The sequence below is a fragment of the Drosophila santomea genome, chromosome X (genome assembly GCF_016746245.2).
Source record: "Drosophila santomea strain STO CAGO 1482 chromosome X, Prin_Dsan_1.1, whole genome shotgun sequence".
Taxonomy (NCBI): Eukaryota; Metazoa; Arthropoda; class Insecta; order Diptera; family Drosophilidae; genus Drosophila; species Drosophila santomea.
Window position 1 is genome coordinate 6,172,131 of NC_053021.2, and position 18,163 is coordinate 6,190,293.

General features: G+C 48.1%; 2 protein-coding genes across 2 annotated transcripts; both read left to right on the plus strand.

Moving 5' to 3' along the window:
- The first annotated feature begins 268 nt into the window (after positions 1 to 268).
- On the plus strand, positions 269 to 1,977 carry LOC120456849 (40S ribosomal protein S12, mitochondrial). Its single transcript, XM_039643905.1, has 2 exons — positions 269 to 495; positions 1,536 to 1,977. Exons 1-2 carry the CDS (start codon positions 444 to 446, stop codon positions 1,904 to 1,906), a joined length of 423 nt encoding a protein of 140 aa, XP_039499839.1. The 5' UTR covers positions 269 to 443; the 3' UTR covers positions 1,907 to 1,977.
- A 99-nt stretch (positions 1,978 to 2,076) lies between these two features.
- Positions 2,077 to 17,777, plus strand: LOC120456844 (protein giant). The gene is made up of 2 exons (XM_039643899.1): positions 2,077 to 16,075; positions 16,147 to 17,777. The coding sequence occupies exons 1-2, from the start codon at positions 16,024 to 16,026 to the stop codon at positions 17,451 to 17,453; spliced, it is 1,359 nt and encodes a 452-aa protein (XP_039499833.1). The 5' UTR covers positions 2,077 to 16,023; the 3' UTR covers positions 17,454 to 17,777.
- Positions 17,778 to 18,163: the final 386 nt, after the last annotated feature.

Sequence of the window (18,163 nt, forward strand, 5' to 3'; positions counted from 1 at the left end):
GTTTACGTTTATTGTGTTTTCATAATGGGAAATTGAAATACTGGGATTTTGCTACTCTTGATTGGTGTTTTAAAAATCCAGCCTTCATCTGGCAACTCTCGGGGAGCTAGTCTGGCAGCCTAGTCATTAGCGTGAGCACCCACCATTCCTAGAGAGTACAACCACCACACCCAGCAAAGACACCAACCAGGTCTAGCGTATGCAACCACTCTGTCTAGCGAGTACATTTACCATACATGTCAGCCATGCGTGACTATCGAAAGCGGGGCCACCTCTAGGACAGCTGATTGTCACATTAGAATTGAATTGGAATTAGATTTTGAGTTCATTAGTTATTTTCGCGGTTTAATAACACAAAAGACCGACTAAATAGCTACCGAACACGCACCACCAACTCGAGACACGGCTGGCAACACAAACAGGCTGAGCGGAATTCCGAAAGCATGAATTTTTTGCGGCAATCCTTTGGCATTACGAAACAGTTGGCTTCGCAGGGTAAGTTTAACTTAACTTTCAAGTTTAAATGGGAAAAGCAATTAAAACCGATTCTGTGGGCATGAGCTGCTCCTCCGCAGGCACTGCCCCTCAAGAGCCCATGACTTGGCGCATTCTGCAACCCTTCCGCCGGGCAGCGAACATCAAATAAACGGGGAGCGCATAAGTGTTTGTTTTCCCTCGACTTGCATGCATTTCCCAACTTGCATTTTCCCAACTCTTTTTGATGAGCGCGTGGCGGCCGCACTTTTCGCCTGCGAATATTTTCATTGCCAGTTTCACATGCAGATGCACATGCACATTCCGCTGCTCCGTCGCTTTAAATGGGAAAAATAATTGAAAACCTGTCACCCCGAAAAACGGAGGAAAAGCGCAGAAACAATGGAAATGTACAACCGCAAAAAAAAAGGTCACCGTTTAGAGGACAAGAGGACAAAAGGTGGCGGATTTGTTTGTCCGGCAATGCTGCATATGGAAATTATTACCTGCCGCTTGTGTGTGTGGCATTTTAGCATTTTGGCATATTTATAATTGAAAACGCTTTGTTTCTGGCCCAAAAAGGCTTGCCAGGATGCGGAGCGAATGCGAATGCTCCCATGCTTGCGCGTCATTTGGCTGCAATTATGATCGCCCAGCCGCCAACGCCATTCCACAATTCTCGATTTCCACAGAGATTAGCCGCAGGACAAAGGAGCTAGCCAGCCAGCCAGCACAGAACCAGCGGGCATTGTCAATCACTGACCAACTGTCCGTGGAAGTGACCCTTTTGTCCGCATTTCGATGCCGGGTACAGTCGTGCTTTATTGATTTCAACCGATCTCTTTCGCTCCCACCCCTGCATCTCCCTCACCCCTGTGTGCATATCTTAGACTGATCATGAAGTCATAGAATGGCCATCTTACTAGGACCTACAAGTTCGACTGTGGCGTAGTTTAAAGTGAAACCTCTGCGGATGGAGATAGCTCCAAACAAGTTAATTTTGTTGCACTCTTATTCAGTAAACAACATAACTAACTTGTCTTCCCTTTCGTTTTTTCCAGCCATCCAGAGCAGCTATGAGACCGCCATCCGTGGTATGGCATCGCTGCAGCAGATGCACCGCAGCGGACCGCACATAAAGACGCGACCGCCGCGCCAGCCGCTGGATGGAAAGCCCTTCGCCAAGGGCGTCGTCCTGAAGACGCTGATCAAGAAGCCCAAGAAACCGAACTCAGCCAACCGAAAGTGCGTGCTGGTGCGCCTGTCCACCGGCAAGGAGATGGTGGCCTACATACCCGGCATCGGGCACAACCTGCAGGAGCACAACATCGTGCTGTGCCGCGTGGGGCGACTGCAGGACGTGCCCGGCGTGAAGCTGAAGGCTGTGCGTGGCGTCTACGACTTGGCGCACGTCATCAAGAAGGGCCAATAGTTAATTACCGCTTGCTTAACCACGTTGTTCAAATGCATTACTCTACAATCAACAGACGGATGTTAAAAAGATGCCTCGTTCTTATTATTGTTTCTTTTTTGCGGAATTATTATGCAGCTCAGCCGGCTTACGAGGTAAGTGAGTAAGTAGTGACAAGTGAACGGGCTCATTCTCGTAATCTTAAGTCAATAGGCTGTCGCATCATCTTTACCCAAGAATACCAAATAATAGCCAGGACTCTCGGGCTCTCGGGGGAAAATTGTCTTAAACGGCATTTTACGCTTTAGCTGGCAAATCCTTTTGCATGAATCCTGTTTGCTTTTTAACAGAATTGCAAATTTTCTGCCAAATAATCGTTAGCTGAAATGGGCGTCCCTGCCATACGCCCACTCTTCACAGCTAGGAAGTTCAATAGAAAATCGATGTAGTAGTTGGTTTCTTTTGTTTTTTGGAAATCCTGCTGGGTGACTGCTGAAAATTAGCTAAGAAAATTGAGCCTTTCGACAAGGGGAATGCATCTGTTTTCAAATGCTTAAATCGCTCCAAACTTTCGAGATTTGAATAGAGATTGATCAATTACGCGCTTGATGGTTTGGGTTTGATGAAGATGATGGGTGTGAATAGGACGCATATGGGCATTCAATTGAAGTGTCTTTGATTGCAAACTTTCTAATTTCGCTGTAGTAAAACTGTGCTTTGGTTGCTGGTGCCTCTGTCACATTCTTCAACCGGAATGGGAATCAAAGTCGCTGGGAAACAAAGTCGTTACGGGAGTGTCCTGCGCAGGATTCACCGTTAACCCATCGAAGAGCGGAGACTGTTAAGCAAATACATGCGAGGATCCTTTTCAAGTGAGCCGACATCAAAGTCGAAGCTGTCGCCGTGGCGATGTCTTTGTGTCCACATCCTCGCATGGATGACATTTCGGTGACCGCAGCAATGCCGTTTCCTCTGACCGCCAGACATTGTGTCAACAGAGGGCCAGAAAATCAGCAGAAAATCGGTAGAAAACCAGTAGAAAGTCAGTAGAAAACCATTAGAAAATGCAGGACCATGGGTGTACCGTTAGTCTTGGCCGAGTGTCCTTAGTCCTGCTGCCTGATTGAGCCATTATGACAGCAGGTCCTTTGTCGCATTATCGTTCGTCTTCGCCGCTTTCCTGCTTTTCTGCTGAGTCAAGTTGTCCAACATTTTTGCGGACCCGCCTTTGTTTGCCGGCGTGCATAATTTTTATCAATAAAAATGCCATTGTCCAGCGTTCAGGAAGAACACAAGAAAAACACACATACGAGTCCTGCTTCCGTGTAATCGCCAAAGGATATTAGCTGCTCTTTCTCCTTTTCTCCGCAGCTCCCTTTGTCCAGCGTGTTAACTGTAAAATTTGCCAAATGAAAAATGACTCCAGGAGTCTTGGAGATTACTGGCCAATCATCGAGGCGTTCACACGTCTGTGGCTTTGCATTTGGAGAATGAATTGGCAAAACATCTGGGAGAAAGGACATTCGCAAGTTTTTATCTCAAACGAATTGTGCGACTCGAATCGCAATGTTGTCCGAACTTTAGAAATACGGCCTATATACCTAGGAATATCTAGAATTTTCACCAAAGCAGCATCACTAGTTTTTGCCATTTATTATACATATATTTCATTGCTCTATTCTCAGCACAATATCAAGCGCAAATTATTGATTTCTTCCCAATTTCTCCCCAGCATTTATTTCTTGTTTATCTGTGAGCTTCCGTGTTTCTGGTCTGTTCTGTGGCTTCAATTGTGGCTTTAATTGTGCCAGCACCCCTTCTTCTAATCGCGTTTTGCCGCATCTGATGGGCTTGCACACCCATAACCAATCGATGCTGTCACTTGCCCGTTTAGTTGGGCGCTCTGCTGCCCAGAAAGGGTGGCCGAGTCACTGCAGTTTGACTGTGCGAATTGCCAAACATTTTATTTAATCATGGACACGTGTTCTGCGACCTTCCGGGGATTCGGATGGCCACGGGGTAAATGGTGGATGGTGGTTAGTAGATGGTGGATGGTGGATGGACTTCAACCCGAGAAGATGACTCCCAAATGTCCAACTTCAACCCTTGTGCAAGCCTTGCGTGATGCGAGTCTCGTAACGCCGTAAGCGGACACTCAAAATGGCGCTGCCAAATGGCTGAATCCCGGCCAGAATCTGAGCTCGATTCGACATAAACTCTGGTTTCCGGATAAGCCGCATTCCGCGGGGACCTGTGATCCCTAACTTCTGCACTGATCTTCTTTCGATCGCACAAGAATGAGGGGCCCTAATTGGCATCTTGTTGTCTTGATGTCTTGGCCCTTGTTCCCTTTCTTTGGCAACAATCGAAATGTCAAGTGTGAGTCAAATAATGATGCATAACGCCCGTCCATGGGCAGTTTGTAGATGCTGCAACCGAGATTATCCTTCGGAAACATCATCATTTTCTTGTAATCGATTGCACCAAGATCTTCCTCAAAAAGATCAAACTGACAAAAAACGAGAAAACAGAAAAAGGGACAGAAAAATAGGAGGAGATGCAGCAACAAACGACGGGCGGGCCAAACCACACAAAGGACGATCGTCGTTCTCGCTCTGTGTCCTTTGGCCACGTGCAGAGCACACTCCACTCCCTCCAGTCCCGCCAGTACCTCCAATCCCTCCAATCGCTGCAATCACTCCAATCACAGGCGAGAAAAGGGACACACTTTCGGCCGCCAGGTGAGAGGGCCAAGTGTCAATCGGAGGACTCGCGATCCGATCCCCTCGTGATTTCTGCATTTCTTCATTTCTGCATTTCAACCCCCAAGCGATCGCATATCGCACCGCACATCGCATCTGATTCGCCACGACTCCTACTCGATCTGTGTTGACATTCGCAAAGAGATCCCGGCGATCAGAATGTGTTTACTCATGGCCTAAATCCCTTCCCTTTGGGGCGTCACGATCGAATGACAATCCTTTGCAGCCAGCGCATGATCGGCACGTGGCGATCGGGGATTTATTTGTTTATTCAGCACATATTCCTCGCACTTCTTCTGCTGAATTTTGTCGGCAAGCAATAGAGGCGATAATTGATTTTAATCTTTGATTTATTCTTCACCATTCTCGGTGTTCACTTTGCAAATATATATCTTCTAAAAATGTGGCAATCAATTGCAGCTTTCAGCCATTAGTACTTAGTATTCCCAGGGGTTCGAAAGTCAACGCTACAGACTACGTTGGACGTTGTGTGGGGATCAGGGGAATGAGATCACCGGAGGCACTGCTAGCTTTAGTGGGCATGACCAGTGGCTTTCAGGGATCTACCTAGATCTACTTCTGGCACTAGGATTACCTCGCAATGACCCAGTTCCCAAGTCCCAGTTTGCAGTTCGCAGTTTCCAGTTCCATTCGCCGCTCAAGTGATTTTGCAATTGACCTAACAATTGGGCTTGGCTGGAGGATCTGGGGATCTAGCCATCTAATCTTACGGATTTACGTGAAACTTTTGCAATCGAACTGGCCCCTGGAACTCCTCGACCATTATTTTGCAATATACGAGCGGAGTGGCCTAATCTGCTGGACTCTGGACTGATCCCCGATGCCGCGATTTGTGATCCGCAATCCGCAATTCGCGATCTCCTCGTTCGCTCGTAATCTGAGATTAAATTAAAATGTCGCAGGAAGGCGGGCGGTGGGTGGGCATTGTGCAGGACTCACCTCTGTTTTGCGCTAAATCCCCGAGATCCAGAGGCCTAATCCTTTCGCTCGACCAACTCGACTCGACTCAACTCGAATCGACTCGACTACCTGGGTGACTGATCCCGTGGCCCAGATCCCAGATCCCATGGCCCAGATCCCGAAGCCATGCAACAGTCGCGCTACACACGAATTAACCTGATTAAAATTGTATTTTTCCCAAATTTATGGGATTAAGTTCCGTTCAAGTTCCTTTAACTCGTTTAAGCTACCGGATTTAGTTCAAGTGCTCGCCTGGATCTCCCCGGGAGATCTCAGGCATTCCAGGCCACTCAGGCAACTCAGGCATCTCTCGGCTCAAGCCTCCGTGAGCCGATTTTTATTGGGCTGGCTTAATTAGCACAATTGTTTACAAATTTACCTTTCGTCATGCTGCAGGGGATTGTGCCAGGCTCTCGATCCTCCTGCGATTTGGTGTGTGAAATCCATGCCCCGCACACGCCCACGCCCACGGCTCAAAGTGCTCGGCCTCAACTGTCTAACAACTAACAGCTAACAGCTAACAGATCCTGGCCAAATTGAGAGCCAGGGCCGAGCAGCTATGTGTGAACCGTGCGGACTGCAATTCCCCTTAAAAATCACTCTAATCCAGAGCACGCAGTGCAATCAGTTGCACCAGCTCGTCGGCCCATTTGCCACTTATGGCCCAATTATGCGCCTTATGCAACTCTAAGCTCTCAGCAAAGCCCCAACTTTGGCCACTGTAAAGTTGCGTTTGAGCCAAGTCCCAGCCCAGTCCTAGCCACGTCTTTCTACACTTGAGAAAGGATTTCAATTCTTTAGTTCATTCATAATTCACGCGGCTTGCAAGCCTTTCTTATGTATGTATCTAGTGCTCGGGGTAACTAAAAATAGACTTCCTTATTGCATTTTTTCAACTTCACAATGACCTCGGCGAATGTGAGGCTACTTTGGGTAACTGCGGCTTCACTTCACCACTTCCGTTGGACAGATGTAAAGGCTTAAGAGGAGGTCCTCGATTGGCGCCTGGCCAGGGATCCTGTGCGTTCTTCCCTAGAAGAGTACTGTGCTGTGCTTGGGCAAATAAAAACAAATATTTATGCGTGAAAACAAACCCCAGACGAGGCCCAAGGGCCTGTTGGCCGTAGGAAAACAAATCGTTTGTATGAGCAGCTTCGGCTCATCGTTGTCGTCGTAGGCAGAAGAAACACGTGCCCACTTATTATATTTTCATTGGATTCCAGTCCAGTCGAACTAACTCGCCATTGATGCTGGAAAAACAAAACGCAAGTCAAGCCAAGCCAAGCAAATGGATTTCGAGTCGCGTTTCCCCGACATAAAGTCGCAATATGTTGTGTGCGGCGGGATTAGAGCCGGAGCAATTGCGATCCTCTGGCGATCCAGCGGCCATTCGGTCTACGCCCCCTCGAGATTAATGAGGATGTGCGTGTGTTCCCAGTCCACAATCCACCATCCAGAGACCAGGATTCAGAGCTCGAAGTCGAATCCTTTCACTAGCCAGGGGCATGAGCCACATGTGTTCGTTTTCCAGCTGCTGACCACACTGGGCACTGGACACTGGACTTTGGTCATTGAGCATTCAGCATTCAGAATTGAGCATTGGACATTGGGCAGCAAACAGGCTCATTAGGCAGCCTTCCACTTAAGCGTGAGTTGGCTCTTTTTGCATCTTTGATAAATGAACCAACAATGGGAGGCGAACTGTCCTGTCGCTTGGCTCGTGTGGCCCTTTAATGCTCGGATTCTGTGGCAGCATTTCCTCCGGGATGAACAGCCAGCAGCCAGCTGAACAGCGTCTCCTTTCGCAGCCGGAAGCTTCAACATTTCCTCCATTCTTCTGACCCCAAGGAAATCAACTTGCCACTCGAAGCCCACAACTTGGAACTAGACAACTAGAAAAGCTTTAGCTTTCTACTCCGAATGGAGACCAGTGATCGGCAAATTCGAACTAATTGCTGCACCCAGAGCACATCCCAGAATCCCTGAATTACTGAATCGATTCGTTTGCCACACTCCAAGGGAAAGGATCAAGTTCGGGCTTCGTGGCAGGAGGCGGCTGTCGAGGAACTTTCTTTCCCGCAGTTCCTTTCAAGCGTTCCAGCGAACAATTAGTGAAGAAAGTCGTGTGGCTCGTGCACCGAAACAATTCCTCAGCCAGCGGTCCTCGGTTCTCAGTTCCTCGATCTCCGATCTCAGGCCGCTCCTAATTATGCGTCGAAAAATTGAGCGCCTCAAATTACTCGTTACTGGCGTGCAATGCGAACAAGAACGCAACATGAGCCTTGGTAATGGGAATGCAAATGCCATTGCCATTGCCATTGCCATTCAAGTTAATTAATCACGGCAACTTGTGGCAAATTGTATGCAGGGCAGAGGTAGGCAGGGTATCCAAAGGGTCGACCGGAACCGTAGATCATTAGGAGTTCAGTTTAGAGTGCTAAGATGGCGTGGCATATGTGAGTGTAGCAGTGAGGCTCCTTTGTGTCCAGCGGATTGTTGGAAAACCCTGGCTAATGGTCTCCGCTGACAGTCGAGACAATAAACGCGATATATATTTATATTTATACATGGTCTGCCAGAGAAAAAGGATTCCGGTGGACAGCGGTTCAGTTCCCAGGGCGAGGAACTCTTTCCACGCTCCGCTGATCGCACTATTTGTCTATTTTGGCTATTTTGGTAAAGCAAAGCAAACGAAGCATTGATCACGACAAAAAGATTATCGGCGAAGGGTAAGACAGGAAGTGATCTGCTTTCTTTGCATCGCTTCCACTTGTCTGGCCACAAATTTGAGGTTCTCCGGCCAGAGATAATCTTATAATGTTGCTGCGCCGCAGCAAAAGTCTTCTCGAATCTCGAGTTTCTTCCGATTGTATTGACAAAACAGTTTTGGTATCAATGACAGAGTTTCGCAGCCACGACGAGGGGCAGCTGGTCTGGTCAGCACATCGATTTAGTCAGCTATCCACATAGTCAGCAGTGGGGGCGTAAAACCTAATTTTCAGCCAGCCAGCAACTCCACAGACTCCCCATAAATGTCCCCCAAAAGTGCCAAAACTCCCAAAATTGCCACCACTCCCAAACTCCCATCCATGTCCACCCTGCTGCGCCCCAGCAGCAAACAAAAAGCGGAAGGGTTGAGCCAACAATTGTAAGAAATTGCCACAGAAAGTGACCACAGCATTCTGGGCAAAGATTGCCCGCAAAATTGCCAGCGAGCAACCACTTGTAATCAAGCCAACCGCCATCCGGCTTTGTTATCATTAAGCAACCGGCCGGGAAAGTCGGAAAAGGCTTTCCCGAACTGAACCGAAACGATGCCAAGCGATGCCGAAGCAGAACCCTTTCATTTGCCCTAATGAAATTGCCCCCGATGAAAATGCTGTCTGTCTGTCTGTCTGTCTGTCTGTCGCCTGCTATTTATTTATTAAATGCAGGAGACTCCCTCGCCTGCGGATGGACACAATGGACAGCGGACAATGGACAATGGACTGGGTCAGCTGGCACAGCTGTCACATTTTCCCTAAGCCCTGGATCTCTGGCTCCGTCACCCACTCCTCCCTCCTACTCAATCTCCATCTCGAACACCAACTCCAGCATCTCCATTCCCATCCAAAATAATATCTCATCTCATCTCATCTCCTGGCTTTAATGAAGTTGCGGGGATTCATTGCCCAGCGATTCATTGCCCGTTTCCCACCAGACACACAAAATGAAGTCGCTGCGCTTGTTTGTCGTGGTGGTTGTTTCCAAATCCCCTCCAGCTGTGGCTTCTGCCTCTGATTGGCTGCTTGGCTGTGAAGGCCCTGCGAGCTCTACTTTATTGCGAGGCCCGGAGTTCGGCAGAGTCTTCGATTTCGTGGCAGGAACTCGATTTTTATAATCGAGCCAAAATGGCGCAATCCCTGGCGCAATGGAGGATGTAACGTGCATGCAACATGGCGATGCAACTGGGATGCAACTTGGTACGATCTTTGGATTATGCAATTGCTACTTTGAGACTAGAACTAGATTCAGTTGCTGAGGTGGGGAAAGTTCGAGATGGAGAAGAATATTTTATACGGATGTTGGTCTTCTTTTCCCAAACTGCTGCAGTTAAGCTACTTAAGGTACTTAACTCAACTCTCTATTTGCAAGTTGTACTTTTTTGTTTCCCTTGCGTTGTTGTATTGCGTCAAATGTATTACTGTTGCGACTCGGGCTCAGATAAATCTGCTCGTTGAGCTCAGCTCGACAGTTAGTCAAGTCATGTGGATATGGATTCTGAAGTCTGGAATCTGGCAATGGTCGGCTTAAAAGTGGAGATCCGCCGGATCAGGACACTTGTTTCTGGGGGGGATTACGCGGCTCGGAACACGCAATATTATGCGAGATTAACTCGAGGCAGCCAGATAGTCAGGATTACCATGGAGGATCTTGAGAGTAGAGAGCAGAGAGCTGTACCTGGTCAGGTGAACAGGATCACCCGGAACCCGCCGGCCCACTGAGCTTGGAGAAAAATATTAGTGTTCTCCTTCCGAGAAGCAAAAAATGCACTTTTGCAGATGAAACGGAAAATTATGAAATGATATGGTAGTTTGGTAGTTCATATTTTTGGCAGAACTCGGTGACAATGGCACCCACAAAACTGCCACCTACAAAACTGCCTGCACAAAGGGCTTAAACCGCTTAAAGACCGTTTAATCTCATGGATTTCACTCGTTTTTAGTTTCGTGTGAAAAAACTCGAGGCAAAAGGCAATTGTGGCACTCAAAGGAGCTGACAACGGAACTGAACGGAACTGAACGGAACTCGGATACAATGGGCGTGGCCGGGTCGAAGACTTTACGGTGTTAAATGCTCATATTACGAGCTGGCCAGGAGTCACTCCATGAAAGAGTTATGCGGAATATGAGGCTTAGGAGCATTCAGTTCAGTTCAGTTCAGTTCAGTTCCGTTCTCCGTTCCAGGATTTCCCCGATCTACCGTTCTCGATGGTATCTGGGCAGCATCCTTTCCGTTCCTCTGGAGATCGTGTTGGATGGATATGCTTTATATGCTGATGGCAGTTGGGAGATGGAGATGGGAGATGGTGCGAACTGACAATTGACACAATTACCAGGACGGCCAAATCCGCAAACCGCTGCAATGCCATTTTGACAGCAATTGTCCTGGCCAACAATGTGAGCTGAGATCTCGAATCCGGAATTTGGCATTAGGAATCTGGGGAGGAAGGGGGCTAACAGTAGCCATTCTAACGGGGTTTCGTAGGCGGCTTTGCCCCGCAGCCAAACAATGGACCAAAAAGGATGCAGCAGAAGAACTAAAGGACACAAGGACAGGACACTCCCGCTAGCAAAAAGGTGTGAAAATTTCAAGGGCCGCTTGATAGATCGAGTGGGCTTGGAACCGATGAAGCCGATGAAGTCGATCGGGGTCGGGGGCGGATCGTAACTCTTTTTATGTGGGCTCCTCGCCCCGGCGGTTTGATTAACTCCGGAGAAACCCCTAACGGTGCTCGCCCAAAAGAACTGACAATGGACATGGTCGTGGCTGGTCGCTGATGGCTGATGGCTGATGGCAGCTAATCAACAGTAAAATGCATAAAATTAAGTGAGCAATGAAAGGGCATTATGGGGAATAAGGGTCTTTTGCGCCCATTTCGGCTATTAGAATCGTTTCACACTGTAACTGTAAATGTAAGTGTAACTGTAACTGTACCGCGAGCGGTTCTCACCCAAAACATTCGAAGATATATCGGTATCACAGGGATACTGAGACTGGGAACAATGGCCCAAACAGCGCAGTTGACAGTTCATCAAGGCGAATGATGCATGCAAAATGAATCAGTGCCATCAGTATATCGCTGGCAAATACCCTGCAATCGCAGCCAACAGTACACTGGAAACAGTCGGTTTTGGACGGACTGTGTGAAGAACATTAATGTGCAGACATTGCTGCGTCTAATTTATCACAGTGTAGCTGCAGTGCCGTGATCTCCCACACGGAAATCATGCGTGAAATGTTGCTTTCTTTGGATTTCTTTCTTCTGCTTGTCTGCTGTGTGCGAGTATTTTCCCAACCCGAGCATTCTCATTCTCATTCCCATTCCCATTCTCATTTTCCTATAACGATGACGATGGCGATGGCGATGGGCGTGGACACGGACACACCCCTCGATCCCCTGTTTCTGTATCCTGGCCATCTTCCTGGGGTCCTGACAACGGGACAACGGGACAAGAGGACAAGACAACAGTCACAATGATGGCGTAAGGAAGTAGCAAGTTAGTTTTGCCCATTTAAATAGCACTCTGGACACCGAGCTCTTTGTGCGCCAATTTGACGAGCATTAGATGGCACTCTTTCCGTGTGGGGTCTCCCCATCGATCCATCGATTCCATTGAGCGATTGAGCGCTTGATTGATCAGCCCAATCTTGAGTCAGAACCTTGAACCCACGCACAATTTCAATATTGTCGCCGAACATTCAAAGTTCATTCAAAGTGGCGGGCATGTTTGTGCGGCGCAAACTTTAGATAGTACTATAATACGATAGACGCGCTGTCGCCTCAACTCAGAAGATGCGACTCGACCAGATAAGCACGCAGATAAGGCGACTCGAAGGCAATGTCATTTGGGTAATCAAAACCGCACTAATTGGCATAGTAATGCAATACGGCTGCGGAATCCAGGATGCGGACTCGAGATCTGCTCGAGATCTTTTCGCTCGGCTGGGCGATGGGAATGAAGATGAAGACGTCTCTCAATTAAAGAAAGATGCCATAATTGAGCAGCCTTTTGCTGGACGTGGGATTAGGAGCCATAGGATAACAATTAGCCAAAGGATTTGACAACGGAAGCTACGGCCATTGTGGTGCGTTCCGTTCTTCCCTTCGAGTACTTTCAGTACTTTAAGTACTTAACTTGTGTCTTTTTTAGTCGGGGCTTCTTCTTTTTGCCGCGCTGTGCTGTGCACTTCCGTTTGCGGAAGTGGCTAAGGCAAATCCCCAGACACATCGAGCCGAGCAGCAATACCTGTTCCCATTATCCTGTGCAAGTGTGCACTTTGCATATGCCAAGGAAAACAAACAAGTGATCCTTGGTCCTCGATCCTGGTTAGTCTTTTTCGCTTAGCCCAAACAACTCGGTAGAAGGAGAAGGAGAGGGCCTTTGTCCGCCCGAGGAGCACGTGTAATCCCCGTTCACTTCCTAGGTGACTACTTACCGACCGACTACTTACTTCCTCATTAGCATCGCAGGATATAGGGATATAGACGGGCCCAAGTGCCCAAGTGCCCAAGTGCCTTTGCTGATGGGCTTAGGCGGCCATCGAGGCGGTGAATCAACTGAATGACGGCCAAACTAATCATACATTCGAAAGTAATCTCATTTCATCAATTGTGCTCTTTCTTTTTGGAGGAAGTGGGCTGAATGGATGGGAAAACTCTTTTGCAACAATTGTGATGATATCAAAAAGATGATATATGGCCAGATATATGGCATGAAGTGCTCATTCCAAACTAGGGGTTTTTTAGGGTTAACCTACCGATACGGGAATACAGATTCTCAGAAACAAAATGGCAGTCCTAAGTTCATAATGTCCATAAGTTGCTGCCAACGCAAGTTCCATTTACGACTGTTATCCCATTAAGACAAAGGGCCGCGAAAGGAGTTAACGGCAATTCCCCGAAACCAACCAAATACGATTCCATGTCCATATCCATATCCAAATCCAAATGCAAACCACTGCTCACCCTTTTTTTGGACGGGCCATATAAGGGCAAACCCCTTTCAGTCAATTAGTCGCTGATTTTCTTTGTCACCTAGCAGCGGACCAATATAAAAATCGCAGCCACAATGGGCGAGGCAGAGAACCCTTTTTTAGGCACCGCCGATGGCCGATGGCCGAAGTGCCCGTTTATGGCTTTTGGCCTTAAAAAACAGCAGCGGTTTAAGGATCTCCGGACTCGGACTTTGCCTCGGAATGAGGCCTTTTCGCACGAAGCGTCCATTATGCAATAAAACTCGGGATGTTTTTTAGGCAACGGAGGCATTCGAGTGGGCGGGCAACCCGTTCGGGCGGCATTAGCAGGTAGATGAATCCGTAAAAAACGCGCCCAAGGTCGCCACTCAAAGGATTGCACAAATATTGCATCTTTGGTGCGGAGTTCATTATGGCGCAGCAACAGCAGTCCGCGTATATGAATATATGCTATATGGTTTTATGCCTTTATGACCTGCTGTTTTTTACGTACGCTGCATTTCGTTTTTTCGCTGAATCTGGTTTTTACGGCGAACTTGGCAACTCTTTGGCTTCGCGACTCGGCCGCGACTTTTTATGGCATCTGCTCGGGATCGGATCGATTGGGCTGCACTTGGGTTATACGGCCAGGATATATGTGAGCGAGGATATGTGCTCGTAAAGGGCGGCGCAGGTAAGGGATCGACTCAATGACGGCGACGTGACGGTCGCAGTTTTAGTTTAATCCACCATTTTTACGGTTGGATTAGCGCACGGATTAGTGGATAAGTTCGCGGTTTTTTACTGATTACCATATCGATCCCTCTTTTTATTTGCAATCTGAATGAGCAGTTGTAAAAAGAGAATGAATGAAACTGGGCAAGGGGAAATGGATTTGGAATTGGCAATCTGATCGATCGTGTAACGTAGGTATTATTGATAGCATAGCTCCAAACTATGAGTATGTGCTCGTAGTAGCTGCAGTAAGTATCGAGCATCCTTTTTTCCCATGGATGACAGTCAACTTTGTGCCGCTATCCACTTCCGTTGGCCGACGAGACGACCGTTAGGACAGCTAACAAACAGTTAACAAAGTAAAACAACTAGTCGAGGATCGAGGATCCCACATCCCATATTCCCATATTTTACGCCGCAGCGGAAGCCAAAGGGATAAAGGACGTGGAATCAAGGATGTTTAAGGAGGAGGGCAAACACAAGCAGCCAACATTATGGACACTTGTCGCAATGATTCTGGACGCTCGTTTCTTGATTCTTGTCTCGATCCTTGATCCTCGAGGTGGCGGCGTCATGAATCAAATGGTCAGACTGGCGAGTGTCCTTGCCGCGATTCCGGGAAGCCGTGTTTTCATTGCCGAAATAGGAAAAGGATGCGAATTACGCCAGCCGAAAAGGGCTGAAAACTGCAAGAACACCAGAACGCCAGAACTCGCCCTAATTTCCATAATTTGTCACGCACAATCCAACGGATTCGCATTCGCCATCGCGTAGATACACAGATTCTGGATGATGGGCTGGTCAGCAAAAGGATTTCAGGACAAAAGCGCAAAACAAACGGATTTAGCCATCACAACCCTTGGACGTTATACATCCATTATCAACAAGCCAGATTCTATCTTTTCTTTTTCTTTTTGGCCAGACGCCTCTCTTTCTGGCCAGAAAAGCATGATTTGGCTCTAATTATAATAGCTGCGGGCTTTGATCTGCAAAATGTTCTGGAAGATTCAGAAGTATGTTTGTGGTTTATTTGAATGCTGAAAAGAATAGCCTACGATGGTACATTGCGATTTATTCTGTATACTTAAAGGAAGCGTATCCTGCAGTTACTTCAATCAACTAAAGCTGTTTCAAATTGGTTTTTAGTTTTACCAGAGTAATGATTCTCTGTTCCTAAAATTTCAAAGCAAGTAAGTTAGATACAACTGCAATATGCCAGTTTATATAAAAATGGTAATGAAAATGAAGCCAAAGTCTAGAACTCTATATGATTTATACATATTTTGAGCAATTCCTTGAAAACGAAATGTAAAGCACTGCAGAGGTAGTACGAATTTCCCTACTTCTTTCTCATTGAACATTAAAACCCAGAAGAAACCATATCCATTCGCGGAAACTGATGAAACATTAAGTTCGAAAACTCTTTATGCTTCTTTTTTGCTGCTTTTTTTTAAATTACGTTAAATGGCGAAGTAACAATAGCACAAAGAACTATGATTTTTGCGAAAACTGCGAAAACCAAAGGACTAAAGGACCAAAGGAGGGAAAGGGCAGCCGCGCACCCTTGTAAAACCCTTTCGAAAGGGGGCGAGACAGAGAGGGCAACAGGGTAGAGTGGGACAGAGTGTGAACCAGAGCCAGAATCATCAGAATCACCCCTTTGCCCTTTGGCCTTTGTACCGCCTACCTGCTTCGTACCGCTTCGTACCGCTTCGGCTGGCCGTTCGTGTCCGCCATTTCGATGTGAATGAGGCGTCGGCGCAGCCTCCGGATTTTGGGTATAAATGCAGGGGGTTCCGACGAGAGGAAATCAGTTTGCGTTCGACATCGTCAGCGTGAAGATATAGCAACAGCACAGCAACACAGCTAGATCACCACTCTATATAGCCCATATATAGCGTCAATCAGTTGGATTAAACCCACAGAGACCATACACCCAACACCATGCTAATGCACGAGAAACTCATGGCCGGGCAGTTCTTCGATCTCAAGACTGGTAAGTTAGCCACGCCCCCTGGACTCTCCTCGATCAAATAAACTAAACTCTCTCTCTCTCAATCTATGCAGATCGCAAGCCACTGATGCACCACCACCAGTACCAGCACCACCAGCAGCAGCCACTGCATCACTTGCCGCACAGCCAATTGCCGGTTCAGGGATCCTTGGGCCTGCCCAAAATGGATCTGTACACGGCCTACGCCTACCAGCAGCAGTTGCTGGGAGCTGCCCTCAGTCAGCAGCAGCAGCAGCAGCAGCAACAGCAACAGCAGCAGCAACATCAGCAGATGCAGCAACAGCAGCAGCAGCAGACCTCCTCTGCTGAGGTCCTGGATCTTTCCCGTCGCTGTGACAGCGTCGAGACGCCCAGGAAGACTCCCTCACCCTACCAAACAAGCTACAGCTACGGCAGTGGTTCCCCATCGGCCTCGCCCACCAGCAATCTTCTGTATGCCGCCCAGATGCAGCAGCAGCAGCAGCAACATCAGCAGCAACAGCAGCAGCAACAACTGGCCTCCCTGTATCCCGCTTTCTACTACAGCAACATCAAGCAGGAGCAAGCCACGCCCACTGCTGCTCCGCCCAAGGTGACACCAACAGCCAACCTTCTGCAGACCTTTGCTGCCGCCTCTGCTGCGGCCGCCGCTGCTGCTGCCGCTTCCGCGACCAACTCACCAAGACCCGCCAGCAACGCCAGCACCATGCAGATCGATGTCCTGGAGAATCCCCAGTCGCCGGCTGTGGAGGCCACCACGCCCACCACCTCCAGCAGCGGCGAGGCGGGAAAGAACACACGCCCCTTCAAGGCCTTTCCCCGGGATCCCTTGGTAATAGCCGCCAATTTCGCAGCCACTGATGTTCTGCTGGACAATCCGCGAGTGGAGCGCTACACGGAATACAGGAAGCGGGTGCTTGAGCAAATACGCAGTTCCAACGGAGGATCGCGCACCGTAACCAACCCCAAAATGCGAAGGACCAACTCAAGAAGTGGATCCGTCAACGAAGGCAGCTCCTCGAACAACAACAGCGAAAGCGAGGATCGCGCTGCCGCGGAGGAGTCTAGCGACTGCGACTCCCAGGTGGGCAACTTCGAGGGCAAGTCCGCCACCAGCAGCTCCAGCAACTTGGCCAACGCCACTGCCGCAAACTCGGGCATCAGCTCGGGCAGCCAGGTCAAGGATGCCGCCTACTACGAGAGACGTCGCAAGAACAATGCCGCCGCCAAGAAGTCCCGCGATCGTCGCCGCATCAAGGAGGATGAGATCGCCATCAGGGCCGCCTATCTGGAGCGCCAGAACATCGAGCTCCTGTGCCAGATCGACGCCCTCAAGGCCCAGCTGGCCGCCTTCACCTCCGCCAAAGTAACCACCGCCTAAAGGTGCACTCCTCTCTTGATGCGTTGAACGCGAGGATCCCGAATCGTATGTCCTGTTTTTTGGGTCAGCTTATCTGTGAATAGTTTAGGGGGCTCAACTTTCTTTTTTTTACACACTCGCATTTAAGTACTTTAAGTCCTTGGAGTATACGTTATATTTGGAAAATGTATTAGTTGTAAGTGCATCTCGCAATCTCACCAGTTAACTCTCAATTGAACTCTCATCTATAGTTGTAGAAGTCCCAGCTAGCCATTAGTGTTTAACTTGTAAGTGAATTTTTTTCATAGCCCTAAGAAATCAATCATAATAAATTATCGAAAATAATTATCCATTGCTCCTTGATATTTGCCTGGCAATTCTTTCCTAGTATCTTAGTAAGCTTACAAATATACCCTGCATTATATCATAGTCGCTGAGGCATCATCGACCTGTCCATATTTCGTATTGCATATACATGGGCGCAAAATCCAAGTGTGCGAAACGAAAAACTGGCCGATTTAGCATCCAAAATAATATCCGGGCGGGTAAAATTTTCATGAAATCGAAGAGATTCCCGATTTAAAGTACTAGGCGAACAAAAATACTGGTAGGAAGCCAACAATCCGTTTTTTGCCTAAAATAGAGATGCTCGCGTGTAACAGATTTTTTGTCACGCTCCCAACAACCACATGGGAAATTTTAATTATATCGTGATTCTCGTGCAGATTTCG

What these genes read in the sequence shown, in the direction of transcription:
- LOC120456849 (XM_039643905.1), top strand. Translation starts at nt 444, where the DNA reads ATGAATTTTTTGCGGCAATCCTTTGGCATTACGAAACAGTTGGCTTCG. An exon ending in GAAACAGTTGGCTTCGCAGG is followed by an intron (nt 496 to 1,535) that starts GTAAGTTTAACT and finishes CGTTTTTTCCAG; the next exon opens with CCATCCAGAGCAGCTATGAG.
- LOC120456844 (XM_039643899.1), top strand. Translation starts at nt 16,024, where the DNA reads ATGCTAATGCACGAGAAACTCATGGCCGGGCAGTTCTTCGATCTCAAG. An exon ending in GTTCTTCGATCTCAAGACTG is followed by an intron (nt 16,076 to 16,146) that starts GTAAGTTAGCCA and finishes CAATCTATGCAG; the next exon opens with ATCGCAAGCCACTGATGCAC.